Genomic DNA, 20603 nt, shown 5'->3' with positions numbered 1-20603 from the left:
ACTGGAAGTAGAGGCAATTATGCTTGACAAGTAAGGGTAGAAAGCTGTATATTTCGCAGACGATCACATATTTTTGGGAATCTCAGTTTTAAAATGGCATTGTTGGGGAAAACCTGCCTAGGCACTTTGGAAAACATAACCCAAATTGCAATATCAGCACCAAACTGAAGGTGGCAATGCGCTCTTAAATTTAATATATTTAAAAACACACGATGAAAGTTGCTGGATCACATTAAACCGCATTTGAAGCACATTTGCACCTCACCCAAAGAATTCTGGACTCTGTAGTTTACTCCTCACAGAGTTACAGACGACAGTGGCCAGAATTCTTTGAGGAGTGAAATGTGCTTCGAATGGACTTAAAAGCTGTATTGTGTGCACAAGTCTGGCATCCTGTTTCAGCCAGTGGCCAATCAAGCCTACAAGTAAAGCATGAAGGCAATAGTCTATCCTCACTGCAGTTCCCTAAAAACTGGTGTTTAGGGGCACAAATAGAGGTTCCCTTTAGCTCACACAGTTTGTTTAAGGTCTATTCCACACATGCTATAGAATAGGGATAAAGAACATAGGAACCTGCCTTATACTGAATCAGACCATTGGTCCATCTATCTTAGAATCATCTACACTGACTAGCAGTGGCTGTCCAGGATTTCAGATAAGGAGATGTGACGTGTGCACTGGATGTATACATACATCCCTGCACACTCATGTGCTGTTCAAAATGCCACATGGATGCACCTTTAAAAAGCAATCACTTTGCACAGAACTGCTGTAGACAATGCTAAAGAAGTCATAGACAGAAAAGAGGAGAAATGGCTTGTGTTCAGCTTGCCTGGACCTCTGCTGAACAGCACATGGGTCAGCCCAGAATTCTCTCTTCTTTTTGTGTGACATATTGACCACAATTACGTACTTTTCCATTCTATTCCCTTTCAGATGGGAGTATTATGCAGTTCTTTTATAGCTCAGAACAGAATTCTGGATGCATTCTTTTGCCAATCATCGAAGCTAAGAATTTGTTCCAACAGCAAAACTACTGAAATAAGGAAGTGCCTGAGTGCACAGAGAATTGCACTACCTTCAAGTGCATACTGGTTTTAAAGTTCTGACACAACGGACTTGCTAGTACAGCACATTTTGTGATAAGACATAGCATTCTTATAGCCCTCTCATTGCTTTATTCCTACAATTCTGAAAGGTAGGACAAAAAAGATTATTACCCACATATTGTGGACAAGAGAAAGCTGAGGCTGAGAGGCTCGTGAGTTTTTGGCAAGAGGTGAGATTTGAACTGAATCACAATTCTGTTTCTTAGCCACCGTACTATTCTGACTCACTTTACGACAGCACATTATTATGGAGGCAAAACCTTAGAGGGGAAAACTCACATAGTTTTGAAATAGTTGAAGATCAGTGTGTTCTATTTCAGAGGTACCACACACTCTTTTATTAGCAGTTCAGTGGTTTTCTGAAGGCTTTTTGTTCAACACCAGTTTACCAGTGCAGCAGTAGTTGCAACAGGTTTTTCACTATATGGGCTGGGGAAAGGGCAATCTCTTATCTCCCCGGCCAGTATTCTTTGCACTATCTCCTTGTTCTCACATATCCCTTTTGTGCTCATTCTCAACAAGCATCTCTCTCTTGCTGCCTTGGGAGGAGATAAACCAAGAGACGGCACTGAACAATTTGCCATTCGTGTTCATTTCTTGCCTTCACAATGCATGCCAGCGGCTCTACAAGAGCTATTCTGCTGTGTAGTGCAGCTGCTTTATCTTTCTCCCTTTGTTGTCCTAACTGTAAAGAGGGTTGACTGGGGAGGAAGATATTCTAGATAGATGGGCTTGCCTTTCAAATAGCAGGTTAGGACTGGATGATCTCCCTGTGATTTCTACTGAATGTTTTCCATCCAGATCTGGAAAACCTGCCATGGTATGCATGTAATGAGCACATTTCACATAGTAAGGACTATCACCTTACATGTACAATAAAAGGTAAAGGACCCCTGACAGTTAAGTCCAGTCACGAACGACTCTGGGGTTGTGGCACTCATCCCGCTTTACTGGCCAAGGGAGCCAACGTTTATCTGCAGACTGTTTTTCCAGGTCATTTGGCCAGCATGACTAAGCCACTTCTGGGGAAACCAGAGCAGTGCACAGAAACACTGTTTACCTTCCTGTTGGAGTGGTACCTATTTATCTGCTTGCACTTTGACATGCCTTTGAACTACTAGGTTGGCAGGAGCAGGGACCGAGCAGGGACCGAGCTCACCCCATTGTGGGGATTCGAACCGCCAACCTTTCGATTAGCAAGCCCAAGGCTCAATGGTTTAGACCACAGCACATGTATGAAATCAGCTTCCCCCATCCTGGTGCCCTCCCCAGTCAGTCTGGTCCAAAATCCCTGAAGGACAGCAGGTTGTGAGAAAACTATACTAAATATGGACATAAGCTTGCTCAGTTCAGAAAAATTTAAACACAACAGCTACCTAAGAAATAGCAGAAAAAGAGCAACTGTAGCCAAATCACGTACATATTTTACATTCATGTGTGGCTACCAGTGCCTTTACATACACGACTGCTGTGAAAATGAAATATAAGATGCCTGCAGTATTGTCCGATTATATTAATGTTAACATTGATTTCTAATACATGCTCACAATAGTTGTATTTCACACAATAGCTCAATAGCAATGAAGGCAAATGGGACAAACTGCATTTTATCAGCAACCTCCTACTGCAGTATAAGTATTCAACTTCATAAGCAGCCTGTACTCCCAGCTAAGCACAGTGACATCTCTCACACAAAAAAAGCCACCTCTGCATAAATGAGGTCTAGGTTCCTTCCTCAATACAACCCTAGTGTTAGCTAGGAGTCAAGAAAGATGACACAGGGAGAAGTTTTTTGGGTTGTTTAGTGCCAGCCCTACCATTAGGTAGAAGTTGGTGGCTGCCTCAGAAACTGAGGGACAGGTGCTGGTGGTGCAGTGTTGATAGCAACAGAGTTGTGAGTGCTTCAGCCCCTAAGCTAGCCTGCTTCTTTCAGGTGTGGTCAAGGATGTTGTGCTGTCACTGGTATTGAAGTATGAACAAATGAATTGATTTATTTTGGTCACTGACCAGAATGAGTATTGAAGATTCAGTTCTCTGGTCAGTTGACTTCTTCTATGGTAGAAGGAATCCAAAGGTCTTGGGCTGACTCTGGGGTTGCCACAGGTAAGGAAAGGAATGTCAGAGGGAAGAGCAAGTCTGATTTATTTATTTATTTTAATGGAAGTGGAGCTACTGCACGCTAGCCTGGTTTTAGTTCTACCCAAATTGTGTAAAATGTGTGTGATTACTTTACCAGGCATGACCTGTAATCCCTGCCCATGTTGATACAACACCCAATACATTATCCTTCGGATGATGAAATCGTGGGACACCTTTGTTTAGGCTTAGGGGCTGACTAATTGCCCTATTTTCAGTTGATAATGACTTCATGCCACCACCTGCTATGCCTCACTTCCAGCGTACATGAAGTGATAATGTTCCCTGAAACATATTCAACAGAACTGGAAAGAAATATATGTATAAGAATGATAGTCATTTTTTTAGCGCAGCTAACTTGCTAAAGTTGTGGCAATCTTAACTGGGTTGGTTTGAAATCTGGCACATTTATAGAGGAGCTCATCAGGCAGATCATGTATGGAAAGTTTCAAGTGATTAGTCCAAACAGATGTCATTTTTTAAAGCTACAGTTTTTAAAATGTATTTATTTGCGTTTTTAGTAATGCAAGCTATACAATAAAGCAAACATGAAAATAATACACGCTTCCCTTCAATCCCTACCCTAGGATATTTTTAAAACTAAAGGAGCACTAATACTTTCATTGTTGAATTGCTGATAAGCTCCTAATGGCTCTGCCACTTTCCTATGTAATAATATTAGTATTAGTAGTAGTAGTAGTAGTAATAATAATAATAATAATAATAATAATAATACTCTGCCCGTCTGACTAGGTTGTTGAGCCCTGTTGGGAGCGGGCAGGGGCCAAAGCTGGCCTAGATGTATTTGGGAGCTGAGCCTGCAGGAATCCCTCCCGACGTTCCTAATCCATTGCGCATCTTACGGGGAAGTAACTCGTTGGGCTACTAGCTAGCACGGCTAGCTAGGTTCTACTGCCACTGCAGCAGTCCCTGGGAATCGCAGGTGGGCCGACTGCTGCCGTGCACACGTCCAGTTCGCAGGCTTCCTAGTTCCTACACGCGTCTAGTCGGTCACCGTTAAGAACAGGATGCTGGACAGGATGCTGGTCCTGATCCCGCAGGATTGTGCGGGGCTAACCTCGGAGTAAAGCTGCCGAGGATCGGCCTCGAAATGCTTTCTAATACATCTATATGAAAGCAGAGAGGGCCAGGCAAGGCGACACAACTTGCGCCTTCCGCGTCTTCTCAAGTGACAGGGCTCCCGCGGGTGGCGCCGCGACGCCCTCGCTTGGGTCCCCTGGCGGCCAAGCGCGGCGCTGCAGGGCACGCGGAGCATAAGAAGGCGCCGCGGGGCCGCCCTGGGCGCGCTTGGTCCCTGCCTCGTGGAGCGTCCGCCTCTCTGCGCCCCTGCTGCCGCGGCACCAGCCAGAGCATCCCGTTAGGGGACTAGCCATGATGCACTGGGGATACGATGAGCACAACGGTGAGGGGGGAGAGCTGCTGCTGCTGGCTCTCTAGGGCAATCAGAGCAGGACGGGAGGGGGTTGTAGGGACCCCGGGGGGGGGGGAGGCTGGGGTGAGGGGGGGTTCTCAACCTTTGGGTGCCCAGATGTTGTTGGACTACAACTCCCATCATCCCTGACCACTGGGATGATGGGAGTTATAGTCCAACAACATCTGGGGACCCACAGGTTGAGAAACACTGGCAGATGTTTGTTTTTAATTCGGGCCTTGGCGACATGGAAAGTCCGTGCAATAAGTGAGTTAGAAGCCACGGACAACTTTTTAAAGTGCGGTGGGGCCAGTAGTGGGATTTGTTTGCAAGTTAGGCGGTTGTAGGCAAGTGGAGGTGGGAGAGGGGTGGATCTCTAGTAGGTGCTGTTAATCACAATTTGCCAAACAAATTAACGCTTTGAAATGGGGTTTAAACTAGGGATTTTTTAAGCATTGCTGCTTCTGGGAGATAACGGGGAACTTCTTAATTGATAACAAGGCGTGCAAAACTTAAAACAGCAGCTGATTTGTAGTTTTTTTTGGGGGGGCAAGGAAGGCATATATATATATATATATATATATATATATATATATATATATATATATAGTGATTGCTAAATCAGATGCAAGACAGTAGTGGTTTAACATGAATTGGTTTCTTTTTTCCTTTTTGTGGTATTGCATTAATAATATTTTCTGAACTAACATTACTTTCCACAGCGTTTATTCCGCTTCTATATCGGACTCTATAACTCTGTAAAACTTCTGAAATCTGTGCTAGGACAGTCTACATGAGACCTTTTCTCTGTGACACTCAAAAGCACATGTATTTCAACTCTGATTCTTCGTGTTATGTGTGAATGTTGTTCATGTCAGAAAGCAGGAGGGAAACCAAACATGCATTCTAGCCAGTATGAATTTTGCCTTCATGTTTTAGAGCGATTTAGGCAGCAGTCCTAACCCCATTACTTGGGCATAAGCCCTGTTGAATTCAGTAGGACTTAACTTAAACACAAACCTGTATGAAGCATTCAGAGGTGTTAAACCACCCAAGTGATTTGCGGCGATGCCATAGAGTGAAGGAGTTCTAAACTTAAATTCTACTTTAATTAATACTGTACACTAAAAAAAAATTAAATGGCTAAAGATCAAAGTGAGGAATGGGGAACAAGGATTAAAGCAACAATGAAAAATAAAACAGAGCAGTTGCAGAACTCAGCTTTTTTTAATTTCATGGTGTCTCTGTGTGCATTCCCCATTTCTACTTGCAAATGCAGTCTATGGACTTTTCTATACCCCTCATGCTTCCTTTAATTCTCCCTCTTTCATATGGCTTTCCCTCCAGCTACTGATGTCCCACACTTTCTCCTCCCAGAATCTTAAATCCAGAGGTTCCCTATGCAGTCAATGCAGCTCTCTATTCAGATTTTCAAAGTATATTATAGGGAATCTCTGGATTTAGAGAGGGGAAAGTGTAGAACAGCAGGAGTTGGAGAATTCTACTGAACTCATGGTTCTTTGGGATCGGGGATCTTGTATAAAATATAGCATATAAAATACAGCATCTCGTGCTAGAGAAAGGTGTGAGCCAATAATCAACTTTTACAATTAGGGTGCAGCTTACATATTTCCTTCTGCACCAAAACAACCTTGTTTTGTGACGTATCCCTTAATCCCTCCAAGGTGAATACATCTTTGCATTTCCTAAATTTCTGGAGGCTCAGTCAGTGGCGTAGTGTGGGTTGTCAGCACCCGGGACAAGGCAAGTAATTTGCGCCCCCTAACCCGTGGATTTTAGCACTCAAGTCTCTTCTGCGCCCCCCAGATGTTGCGCCCGGTGCGGCTGGCCCCCCTGCACCCCCCACGCTACGCCACTGGGCTCAGTTAATGAGCTGGGGGACATCTCTGACTTTTGATACTTGTTCTACCTTACGGAATAAACATAATCTAACTAATAATGCCACTTTAAAACCAGCACTTCTTAGTCCATATGAACCTGGCAAGGCAACTTAGTAAATGGAATGTTTCAGCATTACCTTTTGCAATCCTGTACTCACCGACTTGGTAGTAAATCCCATTGAACTCAATGGGATTCGCTTCTGATTATACTGGATGTATAGGATTGTACTGTTAAAAGCTCTCTATGCTGTATTGGGTTGCAGTTGCCTAATCTTTATGCAATAGAAGGATGGATGAGGTCTGTTTAGCAAGACACATATTGAAGATACAAAGACACAGCTTTGTGTTCTGCTGCATATGGTGGCACACCAAATGATTTATTGTATGTCTTCTTAATAATATATGATACTTTAGCAAGGTACCTCCTCTGCAAACTAAATAGATGACTGGCAACATCATGAGCAGTGTTAGTGACACGCAGGGCTTTAGTGTGAATACAAAATGTTGAATGGATGCCCCATGTGTTTTCTCTTTCATGGGGGGCTTTGCATACAAAATGTGTGGAATGTTCTAGTTGCTGATTGGAACCCCTGGTTTCAAGAATCTATGTGAGCGCACTGGAGATCTGGGGAACTTTGGCTGATGTGGTACTACTACAAGCTGTGCTGTGCGTTGAAAACACAGAAGAGTTCTGAACTGGAAATACCAGATCATTTCCTTACAACTGAAATAGTCTTCAATAGTTGTTGTTTTTTTTAAACATATATTCTACTCCACATCTGTGGTTAACAGGTGATAAAATGTTCATTACTACAGAGAAGGGTGGCATGGTAACAGAGATGAGTAGCTTTCAAACTTTCTTTAAATTACAAAGGTAAAGGACCCCTGGACGGTTAAGGCAACTATGGGGTTGTGGCGCTCATCTCACTTTTGGGCCGAGGGAGCCAGCATTTGTCCACAGACAGCTTTCCGGGTCATGTGGCCAGCACGACTAAACGGCTTCTGGTGCAACAGGACACCTGACAGAAAGCAGAGCGCACGAAAACGCTGTTTACTTTCCTGCCGCAGTGGCACTTATTTATCTACTTGCACTGGCGTACTTTCAAACTGCTAGGTTGACAGGAGCTGGGACAGAGCAACAGGAGTTCACCCCGTCACGGGGATTCGAACTGCCGACCTTCTGATCGGCAAGCCCAAGAGGCTCAGTGGTTTAGACCACAGCGTCACCAAATGACCTGGGTAGTGTAATCTACACACTGCTTAAGAACTCCTGCTATATGCACACAGTAGGAATCAACTTCTAAACAAAGCATGCACAAGATTGAACTCTAAATCAGATGGCATGAAATTAATACTTCCTTGTTTTCCGTGAACAAAAACCAATTTATAAGTCCTTGTGCAGACTTAATTAACTTACAAGTTGCACAGTTGAAAAGTTGGTTAAAATTTACAGTGGTAGGAACGTTACTTTGCAAATGGTGCTTTTGGTGCTATATGCTAAAGTGATTCTATAAGCTGAAAAATCTTTCAAGTAATTGTGTAGTCGACCCATTTTGGGGCTATAAATTGACTTACCACATATGGTAAGAAACACAGTTTGAAAGCCTGCGGGACAGATAATCTTGGTGAGACAGAACCATGTCTGACGTCGAACAAACTGTGCATCCCAGATAACATTAGGTGTGATGGTGTTTTCCAAGAATTAGAGGCCCAGAGTGGGTCAAGATGTTATCTTGTCGGACTCAGTAGGTTGCCTTCAGTAAGTAAGCCAGCCTCAACCCGCTGCCTACAATCTTAGGCTAAAAGTACTTGCCTACCTTACAAAGCTGTTGTAAGGATTTCTGAGCTAATGTAGATAAATGACACCGGACGACTGAAATGTGCTATGCAAATTCTCAGTGCTATAATTCATACTGCTAAAATGAAGTGAAAACTATTTTTGTGTGTGTTAACTTTCGTGCTCCCAACAGTATTGGGAGGGGAGGAACGCTTTGGTGCTAGAGACCTACAGCTAGGATTAAAGCAAAGATCCCTGGAAATCTGTGATCAATCATTATTGGCGTTTTTATTTGCACACTTGGAAACTGACTGGCAGATCTCCAGAAGGCTGCTTATAATCTTCACAAACATTCTAAGGAACTGGGAGCCACCGGTAGGATAGCAGAGGAGGTGTATACCCTAAGTTTCACTAAAAGCATTCCTGACAGTATTAAGGATATGAGGCTACACTGGAGCTATTCCTCCCCTTGTGAAGAATTCTTGAATAAATGGAAGCTGATAACTAGAACTGATTCTTCTACCATCCCTGCTAGCATTTCTTTGTTTTTGTTCTTTAGAATGTTACATTATGCATCAACATGCAAAATTGGACAAATCTCCAGGGCTGGTCACCAAAGCACCTAAAATTGTACTAGTATCTGATGGTGTATCTGTGGTTTAACCGTTATTTCCCCTCCCCCAAGGAATTGGGAGAACTGCAGTTTTATGAACTGGGGAGGGTTGTTTAATATAGAGCGGTCTAACCCCTTCACCAGTTTCCAAGATTCTTGGAAGATAGCTGTGACAGATTAAATGGCATAAAATTAATTTAAGTGTAAATATTCTAAGAACTTGTTTTTCTTTTTTTCTTTCAAAGGCTGGCACCTCCTAATAAACTGAACTCTAGCCTAGGAAATTGGTTTTCAGCCCTGTCATTTAAAATATGCATGTATTATGTGAGTTAACACCACCAAACGGCTGCGGCCCTGGTCAGCTGTGGCTGTGTAACAATGGCAGATATCGTAGCTGAATTGATTGTACCACTTCAGAAGGTACCATAGAATTGTAGAGTTGGAAGGGCCAGTCTAGTTCAATCCCCCTGCGATGCAGGAATATGCAGCTGTCCCATATAGGAATGGAACCAGAATGAAGCATTTTAGATGTGTCAATTGCACATTAATCAGCTCGTGGGGAAATGTTCTCTGAATCTATTGCATGTGTGTCAATTTCAGGTGCCTGCTGCATTCCTAATGACCAGAATGCCTGGAAGTAGGCAGAAAATGACCCACCCGAGGGTTCTAACCCGCATCCTTGGGTATTTAATTCATATTAAAATTAAGACCTATTTATGTAGAGAGAGCTGCCTTATAGCTCACCAAAGACAACTGGGCGGTGTACTTTCCATCCCTTTAGATCCATCCATTTTTTAATTATCTGAATAATATTTTTTAAGAAAAAAATAAGAAAATCCAGGTAGGTTCTTGTGATTACTTTCTCACGACAATTCCTTTGTTTCTCTGGCTGCCTGGAATGCATTTTAATGAACACCTTTTTCTACTGCAATACATTCTAGGGCCTTCTCGCTGGAAGGAACTTTTCCCTCTCGCCACTGGAGACCGTCAATCTCCCATTGATATCCAAACTGAGACGACCAAATATGACCCCACTCTGCGTCCTCTCTACCCTAACTATGACCCTTCCTCCGCTAAAGTTATACTCAACAATGGACACTCAACCAGTGTGGAATTCGATGACACTGAAAATAAATCAGGTTTGTTTTTGTGGTAGATTTCATTCTGCTTTCATTTTAGGGCGGTTCTCAGTATTTTCTGAGGTGAAATAACATTACATGGTCTGGTTTGCATGGCACTTTAAACTATGATTTGCTGTGAATGGGCAAAAAAACCATATTTAGGTCCTCCCTTCTCTGCTCTGGGGATGAAACTAACCAGAGACTGGCTTGGCATGACATAAAATCAGCACTCATTGTTTGTTTGAAGAAATGTTGCAATTGATAGGCCTGGTTTGCAAATCTGGTAAATCACCAGAGGTAAACCAACTTAACACAAAGCAAGCTTTCTGATTTGTTTCTGCTTACCAAAGACAGACAGGACTTTAGGAGGAGCAAAACACTAGTGATGCCAGCCTCATGTACCAGCACACTGCTCATTTCACCTGAAACTAGAGTTTATTTTAGCTATGGTTTAAAGTGACTTTCGAGCTAGGCCTATCGTTTAAGATTATCTTAGAATTCTCATAACATACACAATTGCATCTATCTGAATTTACAAGAGTTCAAACACCCTAGCCTCATTCTGTTTGAAGATATTTCAGTCTTATACACAGCAAGAGAGCTGAATAGTTGCCCCCCACCAAAGAACCCGTTTAAATTGGCAAAATTCCTCTTCCAAACACAGCTTTCATTTAGTCTGCAGCATAGTTGGAGCCTTTGTTTCTGATCGTAGGTCTGATTTCATGTGAGCAGTTCAGATTTCTCGTTTCCACTTTTCCCTGTAGTCAGCTAGCAAGTTATATCCCGGCCCTAAGCTCATTCCCCCCAAATCAGATGCTTAAGGGGCAGGGGGATGAAATAGCAAGTCAAGTGATTACCGGCTAATTTCAGATGTTATTATGTTCAGTAGTGGAAGTATTAAAAAAAAAAAACATTTTCATAGCAGATGGGCAAACTTATTTATACAGAACGTTCTGCTGCTAGTATTAGAGGAGAAAACATATACACATACCTATGCAGAAATTCTAAGAACTGCCTTACTAAATTCGACCCAAAGATCCATGTAGTCCAGCAATTTCCAGGAGAAACAGGGAATTTACAGGGAAACTGTAGCCTTGTGCTATGTCCCCAGTTTTGGTCGGAGGAGTAGTGCTGGAAGAGGGCAAGCTAACCAGTTCTCCCAGCAACATGTTTCATATCTAAATTGCTCCCCGCCTTTGTATGTTGCCTGCATTTTCTGTTGTGGAGATGGAGATTTAGATCCAGAGAATTGGGATGGGGTGGGGGTTAAAGCCCTTCGCCAATGCTGTGACTCTGGTCAAAATCAGAGTTTCCCTGCAACTACTTTAAAATTGGGATATCCAGTCGCACTTCTTTCACATCCTGCTTGTTTTGGCCCTGTGGCAGTGACAAGGAAATGTCACGTTTCCCATGGGTTCCCGGTATTCTAACAATGCTACCCTTCATTTTTATATTTATAGTGCTGAGTGGGGGTCCACTCATTGGAAACTATAGGCTGCGGCAAATTCACTTCCATTGGGGGCCCAGTGATGACATTGGCTCTGAGCATGCAGTGGATGGGACAAAATTTGCGGCAGAGGTAAAAGACTCCACTGAACTATATGAATAGTTGTGATTTAATGACTGCATCTTTATAGCCGTTCTTTGATAAGCAGACCTGTGTTAACATGTCGAAGTGATTTCTGCAATGGAAAGACCATTTGTTTACAGTTGTAAATCTCATTGTGCTTCACCAGGACTGCTCTCTCCCTCCCCACCCCCCAACTCCCCTAGAATCTGCCTCTTATCATTTCTGGAAAAGGCATCCAGCTATATTACCAATCTGCCTTTCATTTATATACTGCGCAGAAAAGTTTCTATAAATTATGCTGACTAATGGGGGTTGCTTTGCTCATTACACAGCATATATAATTTCACTGGTTGCCACATATTGGTGGACACCAATATTTGAAGGAAGACACATCTCAGTAAGCTCACAAGGACCCCCATGGAGGAGCTGCACTATGCTTTGGCTTCCTAGCGCATGTCTGCAGGATGCTCATTTCCCTTTCAAGTGTTGCAGTATCCATTGCATGTACATGTGCTAAACAAGGAGGACATACCCGCTGTATAAAGTGTGGCAGTCCTCGGAGAGTTGGCCGTCTTGTATGTTTATTGCTGAAGGCCACAGAACAGAAAAGCAGAAATGCTTACATTTTGCCATTGCTTCTGTGGGAATTCATTTTATTCTAAAACATTAGTCGGATTCCTGTAAACAAGCTGAGAAAATAGTAGCATTCCAATAAACAGGAAATGTCCTAAAGCAACATAGGCATGGTTGAATCCATTGTGGTTATAGCACTTGTGTGCAGAGAACACGAAGTGTCAAGGTATCGTGTACTCTGATGCACACACTGTAATTTAGATGCGTTGGCCGCTCTATTCAAAAGAATATATACTTGTATCTGCTGCCTTCATTGAAATGAACAAGGAATTACTTCCAAGTGAAGGAGCTTCAGGTGCACATTGAAACTTTTGATACATCAAGGTTTCCCTGCACCAGGGTGTTCAATATTGTTGCTTCCTCTGACATTTAGTTGTTTCAGTGTTTGAAATGGAACTTGTCGTGCCAAAGCCGTTATTCGTAACCGACCACTTTGGAATATTGATTCCCCCACCTTAAAAAAGTGTAAATGGGCTTCTGTTTAACTAACATTAAGATGCAAACTTTTAAGAGTTCAGTTATTTATTTATTTTTAATGGAATGGTAACCTGAAATGGAAGTACTATAATTCAAGTGCTGAAGACAGAGAGAAGCAATGTCCTTAGTGAAATAGAGAAAACTGGGGAAATATGTTGAGTGGCTAAAATCAGTGGGGGAAATAAATTTGGGGGGGTGGGAAATGACATTTGCAGTGTTTAAAGACTTATGTTTTCCACAGGAACCAGGTGATTTGGAATATAAAGAATTAATAAGAGGTGCTTAGAAAACAATATGTTCCAAAACAAACATATAGCTGGAAAACAAAACAAAAAATAAGTTCCATCTAAGAAACCAAATGGAAAGAGGCAATATCTAGGAATCTTTAGACAGTCTAAAAAGGTTTCCCACTGCTGGTTATAAACATCTTCAAGAACCAATAGAGAAACCCTTCTGGTTTTGGAGAAAGGACCCTAGAATTGAGACAGAACCAGGTATAACTATACAGGTAGAGAGTCTTCCGAAGGATCAGTGGCTAGGTGGCAGATTGCAGTGCTTAGTTCCATGAAGAAGAAGAAAAAGGCTCTTTAATGCAAGAATGCACCTCTGCCAAACTGGCACATGCAAGAAGAAAGAGCTGCTCTGCGGTCAAAGAAGACGACACAACTTCCCTTGACAGATGAACTCAACAGGATAATGGATTCAAGGTCCCACTTAGCTGGGATGGCCTGTCCACTGGATCCAGGTTTCTCCAGCAGGCTGGCGTACGGGAGTGCCAATGATGTTGATGATGGTGGTGATTCACACAAGAAACAGGCCTTAAAAGATTTCTCCAACAAGCTGTGGTGCAGAAGCGGTGGTAAGACAAGATACATACATCCTTTAAAAGAGAAGTCACAAGCCATTGGGAATGGGCCTCCCCCACAGTGTTTCAGATTTTACTTGTGTCCTTTCTCGTTTGTTGTTTTCCATTACAATAAAAGCCATTCCGACCGAAAGCATTTGTTTCCTCTTTGTAACATGCATAATTTTTTTAAAAAGTTGTGCCGTCCAGTTTTTTAAAAGGGAACCTAAAAGTGCGAGTGTTTTGAGACACCTTTACGTTCCAGAATACGGAATGATTTAATGAACCGAGCAGTCAGAATTCATATATTTTACTCATTTGCACTTCTGTAGCAGCCAAGGACCTTGTGTAAGCCCTCAAATCCAGCGTGTATATCTGAGGATTCCTGTCGAGGGGAAAATGAGGGTGGGGAGCATGGCCTAGTGGGCAGGGCTGGCATGTGAACAGGCCAGAGACTGTTTCATTGCTTTTTTTAATGGCCAAGACTAGGACTGGCTAGAACGGATCTTCAGAGCTTTGGACCAAGAAGCATGGAGCTTCCAAAGGACTTCATACCTCAAGATGGCTTGTAAAAACAAAAAAAGTTTTAAACTAGTCCCAAATACTCCTCGTGAGATATTATGGAAAGTTGTGTGGCTTCAGTAAAGTGATGATTGATGGTAGTACATGTCTTGCTTTCTAGCTCCATGTGGTCCATTGGAACGCAGACAAATACGCCAGTTTTGTGGAGGCTGCTGGCCAGGCAGATGGATTAGCAGTCATGGCTGTTTTCTTACAGGTGAGAGGTTTTGAATAGGGGGATTAAATGTATATAATAATAATAATTTATTATTTATGCCCTGCCCATCTGGCTGGGTTTCCCCAGCCACTCTGGGCAGAGCCCAACAGAATATTAAAAACATGATAAAACATCAGACATTTAAAACTTTGCTAAACAGGGCTGCCTTCAGATGTCCTCTAAAAGTCAGATAGTTGTTTATTTCTTTGATATCTAATGGGAGGGCGTTCCACTACTGAGAAGGCCCTCTGCCTGATTCACTGTGACTTCTCTTCTCACAGTGAGGGAACCGCCAGAAGGCCCTCGGCGCTGGACCTCTGTGTCTGGGTAGAATGATGGGGGTGGAGATGCTCCTTCAGGTATACTGGACCGAGGCCATTTAGGGCTTTAAAGTAAGGTTACCAGATGTCCCCATTTCCTGGGGACAGACCCCGGATTTACAAATCAGCCCCCTGACAAAATCCATCCATTCTGACTGAAGTTGAAAAGTGTCCCCATATTCACTGAAAAAAATCTGGTAACCTTACTTTAAAGGTCAGCACCAACACTTTGAATTGTGCTCGGAAACATTAAAGTTAAATGTAAAGGGAAGCTATGAGCCAGACTACATGCAGTGCTAAATGCATCACTTGATGTTGCTTTAGTGTTTCAAAAATACAGAAATAAACATAAGGGGTAGGGGGGAGAGACGGACAACAACACCAGGATTAGAACTGTAGAGAAGAGGGATAACTCCTCTTGCTGCTCAGCCCCAACAAATAATCCCCTCCCTTGAAGCTGATGTTTGACATGGAGTGAAGTTCCTTTTTGCATCAATAGAAGTTTGCTTCTCACAACTAACAGCATCATTGGTTGGGGGAGGGGGTGTGTTAGGTGTGTGGCACAAAAAGAAATAATTAACGCTTCTCCCTGCAGTCCTGACCCTGACCCACCAGCAACTGCTATTTAAAGTTTCTTTTCAAAGGTTCACAGAACTTCAACTTTTAGTATGATTCAATGATTTTTTTTTTTAAAAAAAAACAACCTGACACATGTTCCAAGAAGGACTAACTAATATTTTGGAAATATTTCCATTTTTAATTGTTCATGTTTCTGGACTTTTTTAAAAAGGCGTTTTTTAATATAGTTTTTAAACCTTCTACACTGCTTTGAGCATTTTGACGAGAAAGCAGTTAATAAATTTAAAAGAATTAACAAAATGAAAAATTACAAATCTGTCAGCTTCCCTAAGAAAGGCAAATAAGTTGATCTTTGTATTTACAGGTGGGTGAATGCAATTCGCAGCTGAAGAAAATCACAGACCATTTGGACGCCATCAAAATTAAGGTAAGTTAATTCTAAATTTGGGTTTATATCCAATGCAGCACTAAGGAACTATCCCTGAAGACAGAAGGATTTCCACTTATGCGACTGGACTTCCAAACCCCACTTCTCCTTCCCCTGCATGACCCCCTAAAACTGTTTTTGGGGGGTTCCCTGAGCCCTCTAGAGGAGTGTTGCAGGGCATGTACAGAGTGGGGAGAAGGGGGAAGTCCCATTGCGCAACAGGAAGTCCTTATGTTGATGGAGCAAGACAGCTGAATACTGCTCTCGGTGTTTTCCACAGCCCACAACGTTCTTCAATGTATTTATTTCACAATATTTATGTACTGCTTGATTGTAATAAAACCTCAAAGCAGTTTATTTTTTTGGGGGGGGGACGGGACAAAAACGATGACAATAAAATTACCAGTTAAAAACAGCTATTTAAAACATAAAATAAAAAAATGAAGAATAAGCCAACCATCAGATCAAAACATATGTCAGCATTCAACATAGCTATAGGAACACTCAGGTGCTCATGGAGCCTCTGCTGGCTATATCCAATTCCTTGTTCTTTGAAACAAGAGGCAGACCCACACTGCTTCCCCTGCTGAATGAACAGAGCACACATGCAGAAAACCTGCCATGTTTAGCCGTTCAAGCATATTCTGCATGTTGCGTTATTACGAAAGCTTAACTTGAATCTCTTGACTCATCTCATAGAATTATAGAACTTTAAAGTTGAAAGGGACTCTCGCTTAAGGTGGAATCTACACACATTTAAAATACGTTCTGAAAATGCTTTTTCTTAAAGCGTTTTTAAAAAGACATAGAATTTTCCATAAGGCTCACCATCACCATCTAGTGTCACATTGTATATTGCACTTAAAACACACTTAAAGCGTTTTATTTGCAGCCGTGTAGATGAGTCCATAGTTGAACCCTCTGCTCAATGCCTGACAGGTGGCCCTCCAGCTTCTCTGCAAATGCCTCCAGCAAAAGTGAGCCTATCACCTCCCAAGGCAGTCTGGTCTGCTGACAAATAGCTCTTACCTTTAGAAAGCATTGCCTAAAGGCCCCCCCCCCCTTTCCCCAGAAATTGTTCTTCTTTACAGTGCTGCAAGACACCAAGTTATTTGTGCTGCAGCAGACTAGCGCAGCTCCCTCTTCAAAAAGCAATAAGGTAGATAGGAAATGGCGTATGGCAGTGTTTGTTCATTTCTTTCTCTCCTCAGGGTAAACAGCACAGGTTCACCAACTTTGATCCTTCCTGCCTGCTGCCCCATTCACTGGACTACTGGACTTACCTTGGCTCCCTCACTTCTCCTCCTCTTCTTGAAAGTGTCATCTGGATCATTCTCAGGGAGCCTATAAGCGTTTGCTCAGAGCAGGTGCGGTTTAATACCTCTGCCTTGTAGAATAACATCTTTCAAGTTTAAAACCAGGCCTATGGCACCCACAAGAATATTTACAATCAACTATACAGGTGTACCTTGATTTTTGAATGGCTTAGTTCTTGAACGTTTTGGCTCCCGCACACCGCAAACCCAGAAATGACCGTTCCTGTTTGCGAACTATTTTTGGAAGCTGAACATCCGAAAGGGCTTCAGATTGGCTGCAGGAGCTTCTTGCAGCCAATCAGAAGCCACGCTTTGGTTTTGGAACGGACTTCCGGAACGGATTCTGTTTGACTTCCAAGATACAACTGTACCTTGATCTTAGGTGAATATACCTGCCACCAGCTTTGAAAGTACAGGAAGTTTAAGGCTGCAGGCCTAAGCATAGTTATTAGAAATAAATCCGACCCCAGCCCATCTTTTCAACGTGGCTGGCAGAAATTGTGAGGATTAGTTAAAATGTATACGAGATTTGTACAAGTTCAGAGTGATTTAATGAATTTATTAATATTTCTTACAACCCACTTTTCTTCAGAGGATCCAAGGCAGCATAATGTGCCCAGAACAAAGAGTCCTGCTGGATCAAGCCAAAGGCCCATTTAGCTCAGAATTCTGTTCCCACAGTGGCCAACCAGATGTCTGTGGGAAGTCCGCAAGTTTGTGTCTGTGAATGGATTTAGGCAGCATATACCTTTTCAACATTTATACAGTGTTGCAGTAGGAGGATCTGTGTGGAGCCTTCCTGGGTGGATCTGCACACGGGGGGGGGGGGGAGAGCTATAAATAAGTCAGAAATTAAATTGTTATAACAAAATAAATAAAAGGCTATGAAAATTGCTTAGAATTTTCTCTCTCTCACACGCCATCTGGTGGTGCATGTTTATAACACATTCAAAACGCTGTTTCTTGACTAATGTAGCTGAGTCCCCTTGCTGTAATGAGGTCTGAAATTCTTGGCAGAATTGCCACACCTACAGTAGGTTCTCTATTCAGTTCATTTAAGGCAGTGATGGCCAAACTTGGCCCTCCAGCTGTTTTGGGACTACAATTCCCATCATCACTGACCACTGGTCCTGTTAGCTAGGGATGATGGGAGTTGTAGTCCCAAAACAGCTGGAGGGCCAAGTTTGGCCATCACTGATTTAAGGGGGTCTCTGAACAGACAAAGATAGACACGCACACAAAGCTACTTTCCTACTGAAGGTAATAAACAACATCAAGCACAAAGGGGTTCTGTAATCTCCCAATCATTGACGCACGAAGAAGGTTTTGGATTGGGGCAATGCTTTGGATTGGGGGAACCTAAATGATGCATGTAATTGAACTTTGGGCTGAGTTTGGGCATCTGAATCACTTCCCTGATGAATCTTGTGCCGTTTTCATCCACAGCTAGCCAAATTTCGCAACCTCCTCTGCACTGGTGAGGGAGAAGCTGCCTTCTGCATGCTGAGAAACTTCAGACCGCCACAGCCTTTAAGGGGCCGGGAAGTGAGAAGAAACTGAAGGGGAGAAAAAGCAAGGATAATTCATAGCAATGGCTGATTCTATTTAGCAAGCGGAACCCATTTTAATAGGTTATGTTAAGCTTTAATGATTATTTTTTTTTAAAGGATACCTTCTAATTAGGTCCCGATTTCAGTAAATAGGAAGCATTTTTAAGTCCTAGGTATTTTGAGGGAGAGGTATAAGCCCATGCTTATGTTTCTCAAGTGAAATAGGCAGACCTTAAAATGCTTCAGATTTCCTGGATTGTTCCCCTAATTTTTAGCATGCAATCCATAAATACGCTAAGGTATTATAATTAATAGATACTGTTTTGTTGCTATATAACTATGATAGACAGGCACTCACAACTCAATAAAAAGAATAGGATTTATGTTGTAGTAAATAAGATTGGGTATTGTATTGTGGTTGATTAAGATACAGTTAGTTATAGCAAAATAAGAGTTTTTCAGAGCTGTAGCAGTTGAGCCAGTCTTGTGTTTTGCTAGGTATGGTGATGCTCTCTTATCTAGGTTGGACAGATATCAGTTGGGAATGTTGGTTGTGGGGTGGTCTATCTAAGGCAGAGGGTTAGACCAGATGATCCATTTGGATCCGTTTCAACTTGCCCTGGGTTTACCACTAGGAATTCCTGCATGAAAACACTGGGTGTCCTTTAGCAAAAATCTTAGTGGTTAAACCACAGAGGTTCAAACCCACTCAAATACATAGTATAGGTGTGCTGGGATCTGATCATAGAGAACCTGAGATTCCTGCCATCCCTCCAAACATTCTCCACAGGCCCCCTTTTCCTACCCCCTACAAAGTGGAAGGGGAAAAATGAGCCACATTATTTCCTAACTTCCTTGCCAGAGGCCATATCTAGAGAATAAGTGTGACTTAGCTGTGGCTTAGATAGTGACTTAGGAATCTTCACTTACATCAAAAACTGCCAATTCCTTAGAATTCTTGTAGCTCTGCACCATTTGCTTCAATACCTTAAGCCTTAAAAAAGGAATTGAGGTTTTTTGAGCAAAGCACCTTTTCTGGTGGCCGAAATGTGGAGCTGAGGCCTAATTAGATACTACAAGGAGAAGTGTGGTTGCTGCTGCCCCACATCTTCATGGTCGCTAATTATTGGGGGTAAAGTGTGACGTGACAATCATATCAGCATTTTCCCACTCCATGAAACACACAGCCACTGAAGTATCAGGCGAAGAGGTGTAGCAATGCTAACATAGCAATGTCACCAGGGGCGTTTTTCCAATTTACCTTTAGTAGTAGAGACATGAGTTCATAGAACGTGTGTGTGTGTGTGTGTGTGTGTGTGTGTGCACTATTGCATGTTCATGTCTGTATGTCGGGACGTTAATGATGCTTTGCCTATGGTATATTTACATATATATATTCAGTCCAGAGTTGTGCCTAATATTTTCATGTTGTCTGAATGGCTGCATGGAAGATTCTAAAGTTGTTTGCTTTGTGACAGGAAAACAGTGAAGCTAAATTGGCTGATTGCATGTTTTCATATTAGGAGAAATGTGGGGGGGGTGTTCTAATAATTTATTAGCAATAAATTGAGTTTATTCTGCAACTTTATATTTATGAAATAAATAAAAGCAAGTGAGCCAAACGTTTTCATGATGTGTTTGTTTCTTTTTATTCTGCACACATGAATAGATCAACATGTTGCTCTAGGTTCAGTTGCCTGTTAGAATCATTCTTTTTTTAATTGCACAGGAAATGGAAACAAGTTGGGATTGAGTCCAGGTGCCAAAAACTTACACTAAGGTCTTAGGGCACATTTCCTTGGATGTAAGTTCCACTTGATGGCAATGGGATTCTGCTACACCAGAAATGATTTGTGACTCAAGTTTTTACAGTACACACCTATGGATAGCAAGTCAGCTCCCTTGATTTCAGTGGGGCTTGCTTCCAAGTGAGGGTAAATGTGGCATTGTACACTTCACTGTGGTAACTCAAAATAAGATGGATGCCAAGACTCAGGTCACAGCTCTGTGCAAACTGACT

General features: G+C 42.3%; 1 protein-coding gene across 2 annotated transcripts; it reads left to right on the top strand.

The window, feature by feature from the left end:
- The first annotated feature begins 4439 nt into the window (after nucleotides 1-4439).
- LOC310848669 (carbonic anhydrase 13-like) lies at nucleotides 4440-20209 on the top strand. Of its 2 annotated transcripts, none has more exons than XM_083748073.1 (7): nucleotides 4440-4668; nucleotides 9910-10107; nucleotides 11550-11668; nucleotides 14296-14391; nucleotides 15655-15717; nucleotides 16929-17084; nucleotides 18480-20209. In XM_083748073.1, the coding sequence occupies exons 1-7, from the start codon at nucleotides 4638-4640 to the stop codon at nucleotides 18591-18593; spliced, it is 777 nt and encodes a 258-aa protein (XP_083604199.1). In that variant the 5' UTR covers nucleotides 4440-4637; the 3' UTR covers nucleotides 18594-20209. The 2 variants fall into 2 exon arrangements, 1 of the variants encoding a protein (XP_083604199.1); XR_014566498.1 differs by having other exon boundaries at nucleotides 4515-4668; nucleotides 16929-17635; nucleotides 18217-20209.
- The last annotated feature ends 394 nt before the right edge of the window (nucleotides 20210-20603 follow it).

The sequence above is a fragment of the Podarcis gaigeae genome (assembly GCF_964106915.1).
Source record: "Podarcis gaigeae genome assembly, chromosome: 7".
In the NCBI taxonomy this organism is placed as follows: Eukaryota; Metazoa; Chordata; class Lepidosauria; order Squamata; family Lacertidae; genus Podarcis; species Podarcis gaigeae.
The sequence above is the reverse complement of the archived record's forward strand: the minus strand, read 5'-3'. Positions and strand labels throughout refer to the sequence as shown.